The sequence below is a fragment of the Nerophis ophidion genome, linkage group LG03 (assembly GCF_033978795.1).
Source record: "Nerophis ophidion isolate RoL-2023_Sa linkage group LG03, RoL_Noph_v1.0, whole genome shotgun sequence".
NCBI classification, from domain to species: Eukaryota; Metazoa; Chordata; class Actinopteri; order Syngnathiformes; family Syngnathidae; genus Nerophis; species Nerophis ophidion.
This window is the reverse complement of record NC_084613.1, coordinates 34,742,147-34,761,454: the sequence shown is the minus strand read 5'-3', so window position 1 is coordinate 34,761,454 and position 19,308 is coordinate 34,742,147. Positions and strand designations below refer to the sequence as shown.

Genomic DNA, 19,308 nt, shown 5'->3' with positions numbered 1-19,308 from the left:
ACTAACACCCCCCCCCCCCACCCCTTCACATCCCATCTCCCCGGATTGTAAATAGCCAAATGTAAATAATCAAATGTATTTCTAATGTATATACTTGTTCTTGTGGTATCTGAACTCACTATGTTCTCTGCTCGCTGTACATATCTTACTAAGTCAGACCTACACTGTTTCAATGTCCATTTCTCTGATGATGCAATTGTTGATGACTGAAGTGCTGATATCAACCAAACCCTCCTCATCCCACCCCCCAGATTGTAAATAATGTACTTTTTTAAATATGTCTATGTATATACTCTGATGATTAACCTGTGTGATGACTGTATTAAGCTGATAGTATATATTTGTACCATGAATTGATTAACGTGGACCCTGACTTAAACAACTTGAAAAACATATTTAGGTGTTACAATTTAGTGGTCAATTGTACGGAATATGTACTGTACTGTGAAATGTTTAACAAGCCATACTATTATAATACAACAGCTATTAATGCAACAATATAATAAAACAAATATATTTAATGATGTTGTTTTCATTACTTTAACAATAGGCTAATGTATATTGCTTTATATAGATTCTACAAGAAACACAAAACTTAAAAACTCAATTATTTACAATTGCACACACAAGGTTCACTCATTGTAAAGGAAGACGGAAGTCCACGCAGGAGAAAAATGACTACTAAGTTGGTGTCTGGGTTTTTCTCTTATATATATATATATATATATATATATATATATATATATATATATATATATATATATATATATATATATATATATATATATATATATATATATATATATGAAAGACTCAAAGGTATACTGGAGGATGTTGTGGATCATGTTGACTATTGGTCCTCCTAATTGTCAATCATTCTGGTGATGTTTTGTGAGGACATATATATATATATATATATATATATATATATATATATATATATATATATGTATGTGTGTGTGTGTGTGTGTATATACGTATATATATATATGTGTATATATACTGTATATATATATATATATATATATATATATATATATATATATACATCAAATAAAACAAATGGCTTATCGATTAGCCATTTTTTCATTTTTACTTATTACGACGCCAAAATAGGCCTAACAATGCCAATGGTTGTAATTCTGTAGCACTTTGAGATTTGGAATCAAATGTAAAATAGATTGCAAATACAATGTATTTTATATATATACATATATATATATATATATATATATATATATATATATATATATATATATATATATATATATATATATATATATTTATGTATATATATATATATATATATATATATATATATATATATATATATATATATACATATATATATATATATATATATGTCCGTACATAACATCACCAGAATGATTGACAATTAGGAGGACCTATAGTCAACATGATCCACACAGAAATAAATAAAACAAATGGCTTATCGATAAGCCATTCCAAAAAAATAAATAATAAAAATGTTTAAATATTTATTAATAGTTATCATTATTCTCCTACTCACCTTCCAGTAGAGGCCTCTCCCCTCTCACTTTCTGTGCTCCTCTGCCCTGAGTCCTATAGGTCAATAGGGGTTGTGGAGTGATTATTATTATTATCTACTGATAATAGTCATACATGAATGATCTCAGATCCTGTTCCCCTCCATGTGTAAAGTGAGAAACACAGCTGTTGCTCCAGAAGGAAGTAACCCCAAAGATAGCTTATGGTAAAAAAGAGTGCATATTTAAGTTTATAAATAACCAAGACCTTCATGATGCATTTCAGGCTAACTAGCTAACTAAGTAGCTGCATTTTTTTAGAGCATAATGTAATTTTTGCCTGCAAAACAACTAATGTACGACGTGCACAGATGTTGACAGGTTTTTATTTGTCAAACACAGACCTGGTGTAAAGTGGAGCTAATACATTTTACTACAAGCAGTGATGTATACTTACTTTCTTGAAAAAAGTTTATGATGTTCATTTTGCATCCGTTCACTTCTTGATCTGCAGCGCAATGTGCTTCTAAGCTGCACACCACAGGACGGCAAGCAAGGTTGCAAAGAAAATGTGGACTGGTTTTAAGTGATGTGGGCATTTTCTATATGAACAAGTGGAATGGATTGGATACCGACGCACGAAAGAGGCTCGCTGCCTTACGATATGAAGTGAGGGGAAACTGAGTGAATAATGACAGGTTATATGATTATTTATTTAAACTTTTATTCGGGCCACTTTAAAATGAATATTTCGGCATGTATTTTTAAAAAAAAGAAAAGAACTACAAATGAAATAAAATATAATGCCAAATTATTTAGGGGGGCTTAAGAATATTTTAGGGGGGCTAGAGCCCCCCTAAAATGGGCCTAGCAACGCCAATGCATATCGTTCTAGTTTTTTGATTAAAATATTGTGATTAATTGTGTCAAATACTTTAGTTAGATCCATGAACACTGCTGCCGTACATTTCTTACTATCTATTGTATTGGTAATTTCTTCTGTACACATCCAGGGACCCACCCTGCAGCAGCCACCAGCTGCAATCATTCAACGGCAATCAGCACACCTGCGTGTATGAAGGAGCTGCCTTCATAAGCCTAACTTGCCATCAGGCGCCAGAATATAGTCTTCTGTACCGTAAACCGACACAATCTTTATGCTATCTCTCTCTGTGCTGATCTCTGTGCTTTCCATGCGTTTATTGTCGTGTACTCCCTCACCACGCAGTTCCCTGTGTGCATCCCGAGTCACGCTGTGTGTCGTGTGCTCCTGGATCTTGCCTACCTCCCTCGTGCTTCCTGGTTTTCGACTCCTCGCTTGCCCCCAGTCTACGACGACTCGCTCCTGCCTCTCGACCCTGCTTCCGCCCCTGGACAACCCTGCCTGCCTTACCCTTGTTGGACAGCACCACTCCTCTAAACACGCACCTCCAACATTTACGGTAAAAACCCTCCAGGTAAATCCTGCACATAGCCTTACACCATACACACTCTTGGATCTTGTTCACACTCCATTTCCCTAGTTTATATTATTATTGTTTTAGTATTATATATATGGTCTATATACAGTATATATAAAATAAGTCTTTGGACATTACTTACCCCTGGTGTCAGTTACCGTCACCCCTCTGGAAACCATAACAATATCACTGCAAACTGTCCTTTTTGGTTGTCAGTGCTCATCACAGCAAAAACATTTTCTTTTCAAAATAAATCTTCTGGTGTTCGATTAGCCACCGTTTTTATTTGAGTTTGATTGGCACAGTAATCACCAGCACTTGGTGGAGAAATGGTACAAGTGCATGGAAAGAAATCATATTGGAATAGAAATGGGGAAAATTGATGTGTAATACACTTTTACACATGTAGTAATGTTATGTAAATTATTTCAAAGTGTTTTTTGACAGGAGGTCATTGTGTTGATATGCAGACCACTACTGCTGTAGATAAACATAAACAAAAAAATACACCTAGTCACATGGGAAAGTGGAGTGGCAATCCAACTGAGTGCTCAATGTATTCCAGTAATAATAGGTCAAAATACACACATTGACATATAATAGGTGAACATACACACATTAACATATGGTAGGTTAAAATGCACGCACTAACTTTTAATGGGTGAAAAACCCACATGTTCATGGATGGACATACACACATATATTAATAGATAAAAACACATATTGGCATACACTCGACGGTGAAAAATACACACATTGACATATAATAGTAGGTAAAAACACACATTAAATAAATAAATGGGTTGTACTTGCATAGCGCTTTTCTACCTTCAAGGTACTCAAAACGCTTTGACACTACTTCCACATTTACCCATTCACACACACATTCACACACTGATGGAGGGAGCTGCCATGCAAGGCGCCAACCAGCACTCATCAGGAGCAAGGGCGAAGTGTCTTGCTCAGGACACAACGGACGTGACGAAGTTGGTACTAGGTGGGATTTGAACCAGGGACCCTCGGGTTGCGCACGGCCACTCTACCACTGCGCCACGCCGTCCCACATTGACCTATATTAATAGGTAAAAACACAAACATTGACATATATTAATAGGTAAAAACACACACATTAAAATATTAATAGGTATAAACACATACATTAATAGGTAAAAACATTGACAAATAGTAATAGGTAAAAACACACACATTAAAATATTAATAGGTATAAACACATACATTAATAGGTAAAAACACAAACATTGACATACATTAATAGGTAAAAACACACACATTGAAATATTAATAGGTATAAACACATACATTAATAGGTAAAAACACAAACATTGACATATATTAATAGGTAAAAACACACACATTAAAATATTAATAGGTATAAACACATACATTAATAGGTAAAAACATTGACATATATTAATAGGTAAAAACACACACATTAAAATATTAATAGGTATAAACACATACATTAATAGGTAAAAACACAAACATTGACATACATTATCAGGTAAAAACAAACACATTGACATACAATAACAGGTAAAAACACACACATTGACATACAATAATAGGTAAAAACACAAATTGACCTACATTATATGGTAAAAAAAAATACACACATTGACATATAATAATAGGTAAAAACACAAACATCGACATATATTAATAGGTAAAAACACACACTTTAACATATATTAATAGGTAAAAACACACACATTAACATATATTAATAGTTATAAACATACACATTATTAGGTAAAAACACACATTGACATGTATTATTAGGTAAAAACACACACTGACATACAATAATGGGTAAAAACACACACACTGACATACAATAATAGGGAAAAACACACACATTGACATACAATAATAGGGAAAAACACACACTGACATATATTAATAGGTAAAAACACACAATTGACATGCATTATATGGTAAAAAAAAAAAATACACACATTGACATATATTGATAGGTGAAAACACATATTGACATATAATTGGAGGTAAAAACACACATTAACATATATAAATAGGCAAAACACACACGTCAACATATATTAATAGGTATAGACACATACATTAACAAATATTAATAGGTAAAAAAACACACACATTGACATACATTATTAAGTAAAAACACACACATTGACATATATTATTAGGTAAAAACACACACTTTGACATACAATAACGGTTAAAAACACACATTGACATACAATAATAGGTTAAAAAAAAACACACATTAACCTACAATAATAGGTAAAAACACACACACTCCTGTGCTGTATTGCTTGAGTACTATAAGTTGGTCATGTGTCCAAGCAGAGGCTTGTTTCATGAAATATAACGGTTCTTTGTGCAATCAGGAGTCTTGGGAGGACACGATGATTATACAAGAACACACATTACAAAACATTGGATTTACAATATTGTGAAACGATGCTTTGTGTCATTCTCCGATTCCACATCCCACCTTTGGGCACGTGCGCTCTCTCATGAACCATTTTGTACCATTCTGTTTAAACTTGTAATGTCAGCTATCCCATGATTATTGTTTCTTTTTGTTATTGTTACGGTCATTGTTAGAGACACAAGACAAATGTTTTTACTTTTTGTGCCATGTTTATTATGGTAATTTAATCACAACATTGATTTACAGAAGAAAACAAAAGATGTCAAAATATAAAGTAAGTACAACATTTAGGTGAATAATATGACTAAAAAGAGAATGAATAATGCATTGCCAATACAATAAGTTTGAAAATGCAAAGGAATTGATCGAAGTATATTTCATGAATAATTATTGGCTATCGATTCACCAATAATGATGAATAAATGGACTATATTTCTTGATACTATTGAAGATAGCGTGAAAAAGCAAATGATGTTGTTGTGGATTACTTAATTCCTTCTAGCCTTCAGATATTTAGGATCAGGAAGAGTGTCAAGTTGATAAGAACTGTCAGCAAGCTTGATTTTTTTTGTTAAAAAACAAAGGGCAGAAAATATTGGTTTCATTTTCAAATTCATAACATCGGCATCTGGCCTGCTGTTTGCTGATAATTTCAAAGTAGACAGTGTCACTCAGTCCGCACACATCAAAGCAATGCTGAATTAGTATAATCACGCAAGAAGATTTTTCCCGATATAATGAGTCTGAATCCAGACCGAAACCAGCTGTAAAAGAAAGCGTAGATGAACGGATTGAGCATGGAGTTGGACAAAGTCAGCCAGTTCAGCGTCTCAATTACTTCAACTGGCACGGAAAGATGGCTAAAAGGCAGAAAGGTGATACAAAGAAAAAATGGACTCCAGCAGATCAGAAAGACTACCAAAACTGTAGCGAGGGTTTTGGTGGCTTTTCTCTCAACCTTGCTGACAAGCAGGCCGGGCTTGGTGGAGGTCTGAATGCTGCGAGCATGCTTCAATGCAACCAACAAAATCTTCAGGTAGATACAAAGCATGATGACCACAGGTAAGTAGAACGATAACAAAGGCCCGATAGTGTTAGCCATCAGAACATCAACTAAACACTTTTCCTGGCAGTTGTCACTCTGCAAGCCAGCAGCCAAGACACCGATAGAGATCAGAGCAGACAACCCCCATCCATCCATCCATCCATCCATTTTCTACCGCTTATTCCCTTTCGGGGTCGCGGGGGGCGCTGGCGCCTATCTCAGCTACAATCGGGCGGAAGGCAGGGTATACCCTGGACAAGTCGCCACTTCATCGCAGGGCCAACACAGATAGACAGACAACATTCACACTCACGTTCAGACAACCCCCAGTTCATCAAAATCATGATGCTAACAACACAGTAATTCATTTTTGTGCGGTACGTCAGAGGCTGACACACGGCATAATATCGGTCGGTGGAAATGCAACAAAGGTTCAGAATAGAGCAAGTGCTCAGCGATATGTCCAAACTGCCTCGGATTTTGCACAGCAGGTCCTCATGGTAAATACACGAGCTGAGAGAAAAGGCCATGCTGAGCGGGAAAACAAGGATCCCCACAAGCACATCAGCCACAGCCAGCGAAAGAATCAGGTAGTTTGTAGGATTGTGAAGCTGTTTGAAGTAAAAAATGGTGATTATCACTAGAAGGTTTCCAAAGATTGTGACGACAGACAATAACGCGAGGAACGTGTAGAGAGAAACACACACGATGGAAGGCTCACTTGTGAACACATAAGAGGAATGATTGACTTGATAGCAAGGATGTATGTCTACATCAGTCCTGTTGGCTCTGGCCATGCTTCCAAAAGCACCTGCCTATAAAAATCCAAGGGTTATATGTTACACAACAATACTCAGTACTCACGCCCCTCCTCTAAATATACCACGTCTTCGGTGACAGATATCTCTGGCTGACCAATCAGACGCAACAAGTAAAACAGCTTTCATGAGACACGGATAATGAACACTTTCCTGACAACGTTAACATTGAAACAGAATGCAGAAACACGCGTCAACATACTTGAAAAGTACTCAGTCTGATTCTATGACTATCCCCAAAGTGTCTGTTAATTAGACCAACTCGGTGGTTCTGTCCAACAACTTTTACTGTGTATGGAGACATGTTTTAAATTCACAATAAGACAGTCAATTGACAGGCAGAAGTTTAAGCCAAGTAGGAGTAAAAAAAGATCACCAAAGAACAATCAGAGACCAGCAAAGGTCATGAATAATTTCATATAAAAACAATTACTTGAGAGCTAACACCAACCCATTCCAACAAGAAAATAGCAAAATATAATTTTTTTAACACTAAAACTCAGTGAATGAAGAGTATTTCCGCTAAAACAGTCTCCTTCCTTTAAAACCAAGATCACAGTCCAACTTGTACATATTGAAAACAACTTGATTTGCACTAGAAAAAAATATCCATTTGACATATGATAGAGATTATAATTATCACATGACAATTTAAGTTGGTTGTGGCTTGAAAAGTTGCAATAGGCTGCAACAAACAGGTCCTTAATGCGATAAAGCATCCGGAGTGAGTGAGTGCGGCTAAAGTCTCTACAGAATCCTCCCATCCAATGTGGCAGGCGATGTGTCGTGAACATTGCCACAACTTGTTTACAAAGTCTTTAGTTTGTTTACTGGGATGCTCACGTCCTTGATTTAACTGCCAACTTTGTCAGTGTTGCAGTAACATCACTACGAGCTAACTGTTTTGTCATCTCATCGAACTGAACGCAGGCTGTGAAGATTGTGTCTTTTATGCAGGATGTATCGCACCCGTTTATTTTTTTGGGCCAAATTGTTGTACTCAACCACTAGGAGGTGATGTTGGAGAAGAACAACGCTGTTTATTAGACTTTATCTTCATTGACCAAACTGCGTTGTGTTTTTCATTGATATCAAAAGGTAAACACAATGTTTTTTACATTACCTGTGGGTTTTTCGTGTCATACAGGTATTACCTATAAAAAAAAAAAACACTCCTGTGACATACCCATCCATCCATCCATTTTCTATCGCTTATTCCCTTTGGGGTCGCGGCAGGTGCTGGAGCCTATCTCAGCTACAACCGGGTGGAAGGTGGGTACACGCTGGACAAGTCGCCACCTCATCGCAGTCCTGTGACAAACATAGCATGTAAATATTTTATGTTTTATAATAAATTATTGTACAACATATTTCTGCTCAGGCTCCTAATAAATATGTCCTTTAGTACAGTGTTTTTCAACCTTTTTTGAGTCAAGTCACATTTTTTCCGTTGAAAAAATCCAGAGGCACACTACCAGCAGAAATCATTAAAAAACAAAACTCAGTTGACAGTAAAAAGTTGTCACAATTGTTGGATGTGCATTTAAACTATAACCAACCATGCATCACTATAGCTATTGTCTCAAAGTAGGTCTACTGTCATGACCTTTCACATCACACTGTGACTTATTTTGAGTGTTTTGGTGTTTTCCTGTGTGTAGTGTTTTAGTTCTTGTCTTGTGCTCCTATTTTTGGTGTTTTTTTCTCTTTTTTTGGTATTTTCCTGTATCAGTTTCATGTCTTCCTTTGAGCGATACTTCCCACATCTACATTGTTTTAGCAATCAAGAATGTTTCAGTTGTTTTTATTATTTTTTGTGGGAACATTGTTGATTGTCATGTCATGTTTGGATGTACATTAGTCCTCCCAACGTTCACTGGGTCTTCTCCAAGGCCTCCTACCGGTTGGACGTGCCCAGGTGGCATCCTGACCAGATGCCCGAACCACCTCATCTGGCTCCTCTCGATGTGGAGGAGCAGCGGCTTTACATTGAGCTCCACCCGGGTAGCAGATCTTCTCACCCTATCTCGAAGAGAGAGCCCCACCACCCAGCAGAGGCTAGCTTATGTAGCTGAAGATCAGACCGCCAAGTAGGGGTGTGGGAAAAAATGTATTTGAATTTGAATCGCGATTCTCACGTTGTGCGATTCAGAACCGATTCACTTTTTTTTTTTTTTTTTTTATTTATTTATTTATTTTTAAATCAATCCAACAAAACAATACACAGCAATACCATAACAATGCAATTCAATTCCAAAACCAAACCTGACCCAGCAACACTCAGAACTGCAATAAACAGAGCAATTGAGAGGAGACACAAACACGACACAGAACAAACCAAAAATAGTGAACCAAAAATGAATATTATCCACAACAGTATCAATATTACTTATAATTTCAGCATAGCAGTGATTAAACATCCCTCATTGACATTATCATTAGACATTTATAAAAATTTAAAAAAAGAACAATAGTGTCACAGTGGCTTACACTTGCATCGCATCTTATAAGCTTGACAACACACCGTGTCCAATATTTTCACAAAAATAAAATAAGTCATATTTTTGGTTCGTTTAATAGTTAAAACAAATTCAATCAGTTGATAAAACATTGTCCTTTAAAATTATAAAAGCTTTTTACAAAAATCTACATGTCAGCAGACTGGGATAGATCCTGCTGAAATCATATGGATTGAATGAATAGAGAATCCTTTTAAATCGGGAAAAAAATCTTTTGAATCGAGAATCGTGTTGAATTGAAAAAAAAATCGATTTTGAATGGAATCGTGACCCCAAGAATCGATATTGAATCGAATCGTGGGACACCAAAAGATTCGCAGCCCTACCGCCAAGTGCCCTACCTTCAGCTGCCACCCAGCTCACAATGCACCCAACCTCTATGGCCCCTCCCATGAGTGGTGAGTCCATTGGAGGGGTGACCCACGTTGCCCCTTCGGGCTGTGCCCGGCCACCAGGCACTTGCCATCCTACCCCAACTCCGGGCCTGGCTCCAGAGGCGGGACCCGGTGACCAGCGTCCGGGCGAGGAAAATCTGAGTCTATTTTGTTGTAGTTCCACAGAAGTCTTCAAGCTGCTCTTTGTCTGATCCCTCACCTAGGACCTGTTTGTCTTGGAAGACCCTAACAGGTGGCATGAAAGCCCCCTGAAAACATTGCTCACAGGATCATTGGGACAGTCAAACTCCTCTACCACAGTAAGGTGGCATCCAAAAGTGCAGTTGCGTCTTTTTGGCCACCATCTGCCATTTTTCAAAATTCTGGCTTTTCTTTAAATTGTTCATATCCATAAGGTGGGATCTTGCAGAATTTTCCCATTTATTGTTTTAAGTTCATGTTATCATTTTGTTTCACCCATTATACTTCACACTTGTGTTGCTTTCATATGCACATTCAATTTATACCTAAAATCATGTTTTTTCTACAATGGAAATCATTTTGAAGTTTTATTTGTGTTTTTAATAAAACTTGTGTCACGGCCAGGGCGCATTGGAATGCGCCCTCATCCTTGCGTTCTGCACGCCCACGGCCGCGCACATCCAGGGACGCGCCGTGCGCGTCTCCGCCCTGCAAAAAACGCCAGTTGTAATCATTCACCGGCAATCACCCCACCTGCCCGTAATGAAGGACCTGCCTTCATAAGCCTGCACAACTTGGCATGCCGGTGCCGGAATATAGTCAGCTGTAACCCCCCTGTGTGCATCCCCGAGTCAAGCTGTGCGTCTTGTGCTCCCGGATCTTCCCTGTCTTCCTCGTGCTTCGCTCCTGCCTCTCAACCATGCTTCCGCCCCTGGACAACCCTGCCTACGTTGCCCTTGTCTGACAGCACCGCACCTCTCAACACACACCTCCAACACTTACGGTAAAACATTCCAATTAAATACTTCACATATATATATATATATATATATATATATATATATATATATATATATATAATAAATCATTGAACTTTACTGCTCCTGGTGTCAGTCTGCCCTCATCTCTTCTTGCAAACCATAACAGTATATTCCGGCCAAATTTGATATAAGGACCCGACGGAACATTTTTTCTTTAGCTCCACCCACAGTGACTTTAGCCCCGCCCCCTGTGACATTTTTATTTTTTTTCCATTCCGTTCTTCCTTTGTGCCCCTCTCAGGATGACTTTTTCTTTTACCTCCACCCTGGACAATTTTTCTAGCACTCCTCAACACTCCTTCGAGGGACTGTTTAACTTTAATACGGGGAAGGAGGAATTTACCCGCCGCCTGGCCACCCACCTGTTCCTCAGTCAGCTGGAAGCGTCCGGCATCCGCGTTCGGAGGATGGGATTGTACTGGTGGCTGTTCTGATGTGGTTCCGCAGCTGCATCCAGACAGGCTACCCCCTGCCAGACCAATACCATCAATCTTCCATTTTAGCACTAGTGGGTATGCTGATGTGGTAGAACAGCTGCACCCAGACACGCTACCCCCTGCCAGACAAATACCACCTGTCTTCTGTTTTTCCCAGCCGCAACTACCAGTCCCTTGGCTAGCCCTCAAGTTAGCACCAGTCCCCAGGCTAGCCCCCGAGCTAGCACTAGTCCCCAGGCTAGCCCCCGAGCTAGCACCAGTCCCCAGGCTATCCCCTGAGCTAGCGCCAGTCCCCAGGCTAGTCCCTGAGCTAGCACCATCTCCCAGGCTGGCCCCCGCCTCTCCACCAGCTCCCAGGCTGGCCCTGGCCTCTGCACCTCGGCCTTCAGCACTAGCTTCAGCGCCTCAGACGACGTCCGCTGCTGCTTCCACGTCTCAGACGACGTCCGCTGCTGCTTCCACGCCTCCGACGATCGCGTCTCTGCCCTGCAGCAGCTGCCAGCTGTAATCATTCACCGGCAATCACCACACCTGCTCGTAATGAAGGACCTGCCTTCATAAGCCTGCACAACTCGGCATGCCGGTGCCGGAATATAGTCAGCTGTACCTTCCCTGTGTGCATCCTCGAGTCAAGCTGTGCGTCTTGTGCTCCCGGATCTTCCCTGTCTTCCTCGTGCTTCGCTCCTGCCTCTCAAACACGCTTTCGCCCCTGGACAACCCTGACTGCCATGCCTTTGTCTGACAGCACCGTGCCTCTCAACACACACCTCCTACACTTACGGTAAAACGTTCCAATTAAATATTTCACATAGTCTTACACCATACACACTCTTGGTTTTTGACAGATACCATTCTATTGTTTATTAGTGATGTTTATTATTTGATATATATATACATATATATTGTACGAGAAATGCAGGCATGAGGCAGAATGCAAAAATCCTACAACGATGAACAGAAAGCAAGTGACATAAATAGTGGCCGTGGTAACTAGAAACAGTTGTGAGAGGCTGATGATCGGGGCGTGACCAGGGGAAACAGTTGGAAACTAATGAGTAGCTATGGTAACAAAACAAACCAGGAAGTAAAAAAACTGAACAAGAGTCCAGAAAACATAACAAACATAAAATCAGATTTATAGGCGTGACAGAGGCCCCCCCCACCCCATTAAGGACAGCTTCCAGATGTCCCACAATTATCCAGAGTCATGGGAGGGCTAGAGGGGGACATGGCGGTGGATCGCCAAACCACGTGTCCCCATATCCAACGGGGCAGAGTCCGGTGGCGGCGACGCGTGGAGGTCAAATGTGGGCGACCCAGGAACGGCCATATCCGTGGCCGACCCTCTTGGCGTGGTGGACGACCACGTAAAGACCACAACCGTGGCCGACGAGGACGGCATCTTTGGCGTGGTGGACGCCCACGTAGTATCCACATCCGCGGCTGACAAGGCGGCGGACGTGTCGTCAACGTAGCAGGCGATGAAGCTCGGCGTGATGACGGCGTTGGAGCTCGGCGTGGGGACGGCGTTGGAGCTCGGCGTGGAGTTGGCACTGGAGCTTGGCATGGTGCAGGCACAGTAGCACGGCGTGGCGTAGGCTGCTGGAAGCTGCGGCTTAACCGGCCAAAAAACTGGAGGTGGGGAAGGTCGTGTAGGCCGCTGTGGCTTGACAGGCTGAAAAACTGGAGGTGGCGGACGGGCTGGAGGCTGTGGCTTTGAATCGCCCTGGGCAGAACCAACCCCCCTCCCCCCCTGTGGCTTGGGGGTGCTTGAGTTCTGGGGGGCGTGACATGAACATTGGATCTATTTTGATTCTCTGCAGAAAAAAAAAAATTTTTGTGTCTTGGGAGGGGAGAAAAAGTCGCACGGGGCGAGCCTGTCAGTCAGTGTTGAGGGGCAAGTCCTGCCCTTCTTCTGCGCATGCTTGTGCGCTGCTCCCGGCCGCCGTCAGTGCGCTCGCGTCCCAGGCGGCGTGTCGTCAACGCGCGATGAGCCAGGTGCTGGCGAGGACGTCCGGGTGGCCTGCGAGTGGGGGCCGAAGCGGTCCTCTGCATCCGCCATTTTCGCCAAAAGTTGGCTCCACGCGAACATGGCACCGGGAGGCAGGTCTTCATCCGCCAACTCCTTTTCGTCATCCTCTTCATACGCCCATGGCTGGGCGTCACGACGAACCAAAGGAACATCTCCTGCTTGTCCGCTTCCGTGAGGAATATTTATTCCACATCATTTGCGAGGAAGCCCTCGAGCTGGGATTTTTCTGTCATGCCGGAACTGTGGTTGTTTGTGCTTCCTCGATGCAAGGATGATGTGGGACGAGTCAGGCATGAATGTAAGTACATTTTGTTTTTTACTAAAATACAAAAAAGCAAAACAAGGAACGCGCTCGGTGGTGGCTATTATTCTATACTAAAACTTTAACAGAAACAGCACAATGGCACGGCTATCTATAGATAAACAAAAGATGCTAACAAAGATACTCAATAAACCAAAAACTTGCACTTAAGCGAAAAAATACACGGATCTTACGTGGCGTGGTCCAAAGGTTTAGCAGAGTGGCAAGGTGTGAAGGTTTGTACGAGAAATGCAGGCATGAGGTAGAATGCAAAAATCCCAGAACGATAAACAGAAAGCAAGTGACATAAATAGTGGCCGTGGTAACTAGAAACAGGTGTGAGAGGCTGATGATCGGGGCGTGACCAGGGGAAACAGGTGGAAACTAATGAGTAGCTATGGTAACAAAACAAACCAGGAAGTGAAACAACGGAACAAGAGTCCAGAAAACAAAACAAAACATGATCAAACATAAAACCAGATTTACAGGCGTGACAAGCTTAACATGTTATGTGTACCACAGAATGTGCAAACTGAAGATGAAGATATTACCAGAGAGGAAGGACACTATCCATGTCCTGACAAAGGTAAGTTAATACTATTTTTTCTGGTTTTAACTCAATTATAAGCTTAATATGTTATGTGCACCACAGAATGTGTTGTGCAAACTGAAGAGGAAGTTCTCACCAGAGAGGAAGGACACTATCCATGTCCTGACAAGGGGAAATTAATACTTATTTTTCTGGTTTATTAAAGGCAGGGCTGGCCCGTGGCATTGGCCATATAAGCAAATGCTAAGGGCGCCGCCCATCAGGGGGCGCCACGCCAGTGCCACAAATGTTGGAGAGAAAAAAAAAAGTTGTTACTATTATTTCTAAATACAAAAACTAATCCCACGTTAATTAAAATGCAAAGTAAAGTCTATTTAATAGAAATATTATTTGTTACAACATTACGCCCCCCCACCCCACCACCCCGCCCCCCCTCTCCCCCCGCACGGTGCGCTCCCTCCCTTCCCGTATCATGACTCTTTTTGGGTGTCACCACATCAAAAAATCAATTAATGATGTCAAAACGGCCAAAAATGTCAGGTGCCCAGGGAAGAAATAAGAGAAAAGAAGAGGAGGAGAAACGATAAAAAGACAGAGGTAAATAACGTTAGCTTACATGAAATGATTTGTCTGTTACAGAATGTGATAGTAACCTGGCTTTTTAGCATTAAGCTAATGTTACATGATTCGGCAATTGCTAATCGATAAATAGCTAGTTCTGTTTTAACGTCGGGTTAATATTGTGGAGGGGGCTAAATTGTTATGGAAAATAATAATGTAACGTTAGGTAATTACAGTACTCCTACCTTACATTTCTCAGGGACATTTGTTTTAGATCTTTTAAGCAGGTGTTTTTTGTTTACATTGTTATTGCCTTCTGGTTAGCTATTGTTTGCCCTGCAGGTAATAGTCACTTTTCCACCCCTTTATTTATTACGTATAGTTGTAATCCTGGTTGTTAAAGTGCACATCATTAATATTAATTAAGCAATATCACATGAGAGGGAATGTTGTTTTTTAATTTGAGCACTGCTGTGATTCGGTTAAAGATAATCATAACATAACATTCTCATATAATATATTATACTGTTACTTTGCATTCTGCTATTCAGCATTTCACTGTAATGATGACAATAAATTGAATCTAATCTAATTTGCATATCATACATATATCTATTTGGTTTTTCGTCTATATTATATCATTTCATTTTATTCCTGGAATAATATGTTTTTATTATTAGAATGTAATACTCAATGGTGTCACATACTCCTCTCTTCAGATACACTGTTGAAGTTTCTAAAGGAGATGTGTGAAGAAATGAATGTGGAGGCTGAACTCAAACAAAAGCGATTGAGAACCACCAAAAGGCACTTCGGTTATGAGTCTCCATATGAGCCCATACAAGATGCATTAAAAAAAATTTAAACCACATTTTTTAATGTGGTAGTGGATACAGCCATCTCTTCACTTGATGAGAGATTTCAGAGCCTTGGAGAGGTGAATGACAAGTTTGGAGTACTCCTCAATTTCCACAACTTACAAAAAGAAGAGTTGCTACAGCAGTGCCAAACCCTGAGTACTACTCTGACCCATGACAGCCAGCTGGACATTAATGGCACAGAACTTGCAATGGAAATGCAGAATTTCCCACCATTGCCATCAAAGAACATGACAAACATGGAACTCTTGACCTTCCTGCAGGAGAAGAGCTGGCAGAAATTTACCCCAATATGTGGGTTGCTCTGAGAATCTCTTCCACTCTTCCTGTTACAGTGGCTGCTGCTGAAAGAAGCTTCTCAAAGCTCAAACTCGATAAAACCTACCTGAATCTACTATGATGCAAGAACGTCTCAGTGGACTTTCCATCATAAGCATAAATCATGTGGTCTCAAATCAGTTGTCATATGATGATGTTGTAGATGACTTTGCTGCAAGAAAGACTAGGAGAGTAAGGCTGTAGCAGGTGATATGAGGTTCATGAGGGGGTGGTGTACAGTAATTTGTAAGTCAATCTAGTTAATGCAATATTTAAAAGATCAAATAGAGAACTCTGTAGTATCCCCCTTTTTTTGTAATATAGTTGTTAAAGGCATACTGGTTTGATATCTTGTTTTGTGCAGTGCCTTATTTATATTATATTTTTTATTTATTTTATGCAAATTGTTGACACGTTTTAGTTTGTGTTTATGTATGTAAACAAATATTTTATTTCATATATTCACTTTTTATTTTTTGTATTCATTTATTTATTCTTTTTTTTTAATCTTGTTAACTATTCTGATTGTTGATTTGCTTTCTTTAAAGGCCTACTGAAATTTGATTTTCTTATTTAAACGGGGATAGCAGGTCCATTCTATGTGTCATACTTGATCATTTCCCGATATTGCCATATTTTTGCTGAAAGGATTTAATAGAGAACATCCACGATACAGTTCGCAACTTTCGAGAAATGCCCTGCCTCTACCGGAAGTCCAAGACGATAACGTCACATGTTTGATGGCTCCTCACATATTCACATTGTTTCTAATGGGAGCCTCCAACAAAAAGTGCTATTCGGACCGAGAAAACGACAATTTCCCCATTAATTTGAGCGAGGATGAAAGATTCGTGTTTGAGGATATTGATAGCAACGGACTAGAAAAAAAACAAAAAAAAACGTGGTTGCATTGGGACTGATTCCAATGTTTTGAGACACATTCACTAGGTTAATTCTGGGAAATCCCTTATATTTCTATTGTGTTGCTAGTGTTTTAGTGAGTTTAATAGTACCTGATAGTCGGAAGGGCGTCTCCACGGGTGTCTTGACGCCCAGTGTCTCAGGGGAGTCGACGGCAGCTATGGACGACACAAGCTCAGCTTTTCTGCGGTAAGAACTGACTTTTTAAACACAATTTTCTCACCGAAACCTAGTGGTTGACATGTGGTTGGGATCCATGTTGGCTTGACCGCGCTCTGATCCATAGGAAAGTTTCACCTCCAGGAATTTTAAACAAGGAATCACGGTGTGTTTGTGTGGCTAAAGGCTAAAGCCTCCTAACTCCATCTTTCTACTGTGACTTCTCCAATATTATTTGATCAAATTGCAAAAGATTCAGCAACACAGATGTCCAAAAAACTGTATGATTATGCCGTTAAAGCAGACGACATTTAGCTGTGTGTGTGCGCAGTGCTCATACTTCCTAAAAACCTGTGACGTCTTGCGTACACGTCATCATTCCACGACGTTTCGAAGACGAAACTCCTGGGAAATTTAAAATTGTAATTTAGTAAACTAAAAACGCTGTATTGGCATGTGTTGCAATGTTAATATTTCATCATTGATATATAAACTATCAGACTGTGTGGTGGGTAGTAGTGGGTTCCTGTAGGCCTTTAAGTTAAAAAAAAAAGGTCAAAGACAAAGCTATTTGGTTTCTTGTGAGTCTTGTCACTGCCAATGTGGGGGGGCGCCACCTAAAATCTTGTCTAGGGCACCAGATTGGTTAGGGCCGGGCCTGATTAAAGGTGCCCTATGGTAAACATGACACTGAATGTTTATTACATTTAAACCACAACAGAGATGGCATTACCAACCCCTGAGGATGAACACATCCCGCCACCTAAGAGACTGACAACACCCTTAAAAGACACAGATGCATTATCACGACATCGTGCAGTGAGACATTCTTCCAATGGTATGTTGTCAGCAATTATAAGCTTAAGAAGTTGAAAGAGTAAATGAAACCAAATTTCTTGGTATAATGATTTATGATAATTTGAACTGGAAATATTTTGTATGGTCACTTACAGGTAAAGCTGCCCAGAAAAGGCTGTCGAGAAGCACATGAAAGGATTCATCCCTTCTGGTCTTGTACCAGGAAAGAATGACTGTTAAAAATGTTTGAGAGCCGGACCAGAAGCTCTCCAAAACGGAAATGGCAATTATTGAAGTTCTATGTGTACAACCGCATTATGGCCTACAAAAGGAGATTGCAGCTAAAATAGTAGATTAAGAGATAATAAGCAAGACTGGTTAAGTAGAAAAGTTTTTTTTGTTTTGTTTTTTTATGTTAATGTTCAATGTTGTTCAAAATTAAAAATAAAAGTTTAAATGAGTTTTCTTGAAAACACGTGTTATCCTGGCATTAATAGGAATTGGAATTGTATTATCAGTGTATTATTTTGTATTATTTTCATGGACGAATTAATTAAGAAAAACAAAAAAAAACACTAAAACAACAACAATGCTCCAACGCAGAGACAAATGTCGCGGGACATGTGACAAATATGAAAAGTTTCTTTGTGTTTATTTTTTCCAATGATTGCTGTTATGAAACATGCATCTTTAAATCTATATTGACGTCACATTTTATTGTTGACATTGTTGACACTTTATTATTGACATTGTTAACACTTTATTATAGACATTTTTGACACTTTATTATTGACATTACTAGCTCTTTATTATTGACATTGACACTTTATTATTGACTTTCTTGACACTTTATTTTTGACATTATTGACACTTTATTATTGACGCTAGGTTAGGATTTAAGTTTGAATGGAAATAAATGCAAGCTGAAAACATAAACATGTTTTGTTTTGCAACAAGTTCAAAACAAGAACAACCATTCCCGTGTGTGTATTATGTATTAGTGTGTCACATGCAATGATGCAAACACGCGCATGATGTCATGTCAACAGGAGGTTGTGTCCATGTGTGACATGATCAACAACCTTCCATTAAAGGTGTGACTTTTGTGTGTGTGTGTGTGTGTGCGTGCGTGCGTGCGTGCGTGCGTGCGTGCGTGCATGTGTGCGTGCGTGC

At 39.7% G+C, this 19,308-nt stretch overlaps 1 protein-coding gene and 1 long non-coding RNA gene across 2 annotated transcripts; one reads left to right on the top strand and one right to left on the bottom strand.

The window, feature by feature from the left end:
- Positions 1-6,087: 6,087 nt before the first annotated feature.
- LOC133548844 (trace amine-associated receptor 1-like) lies at positions 6,088-12,129 on the bottom strand. Its single transcript, XM_061893779.1, has 3 exons — positions 11,935-12,129; positions 6,764-7,262; positions 6,088-6,575 (listed from the first exon to the last, which is right to left on the bottom strand). Exons 1-3 carry the CDS (start codon positions 12,127-12,129, stop codon positions 6,088-6,090), a joined length of 1,182 nt encoding a protein of 393 aa, XP_061749763.1.
- Positions 12,130-14,384: 2,255 nt separating this feature from the next.
- Positions 14,385-18,608, top strand: LOC133549518 (uncharacterized). The gene is made up of 3 exons (XR_009806097.1): positions 14,385-14,536; positions 18,059-18,175; positions 18,291-18,608. It is a non-coding gene; the product is annotated as an uncharacterized LOC133549518 (long non-coding RNA).
- The last annotated feature ends 700 nt before the right edge of the window (positions 18,609-19,308 follow it).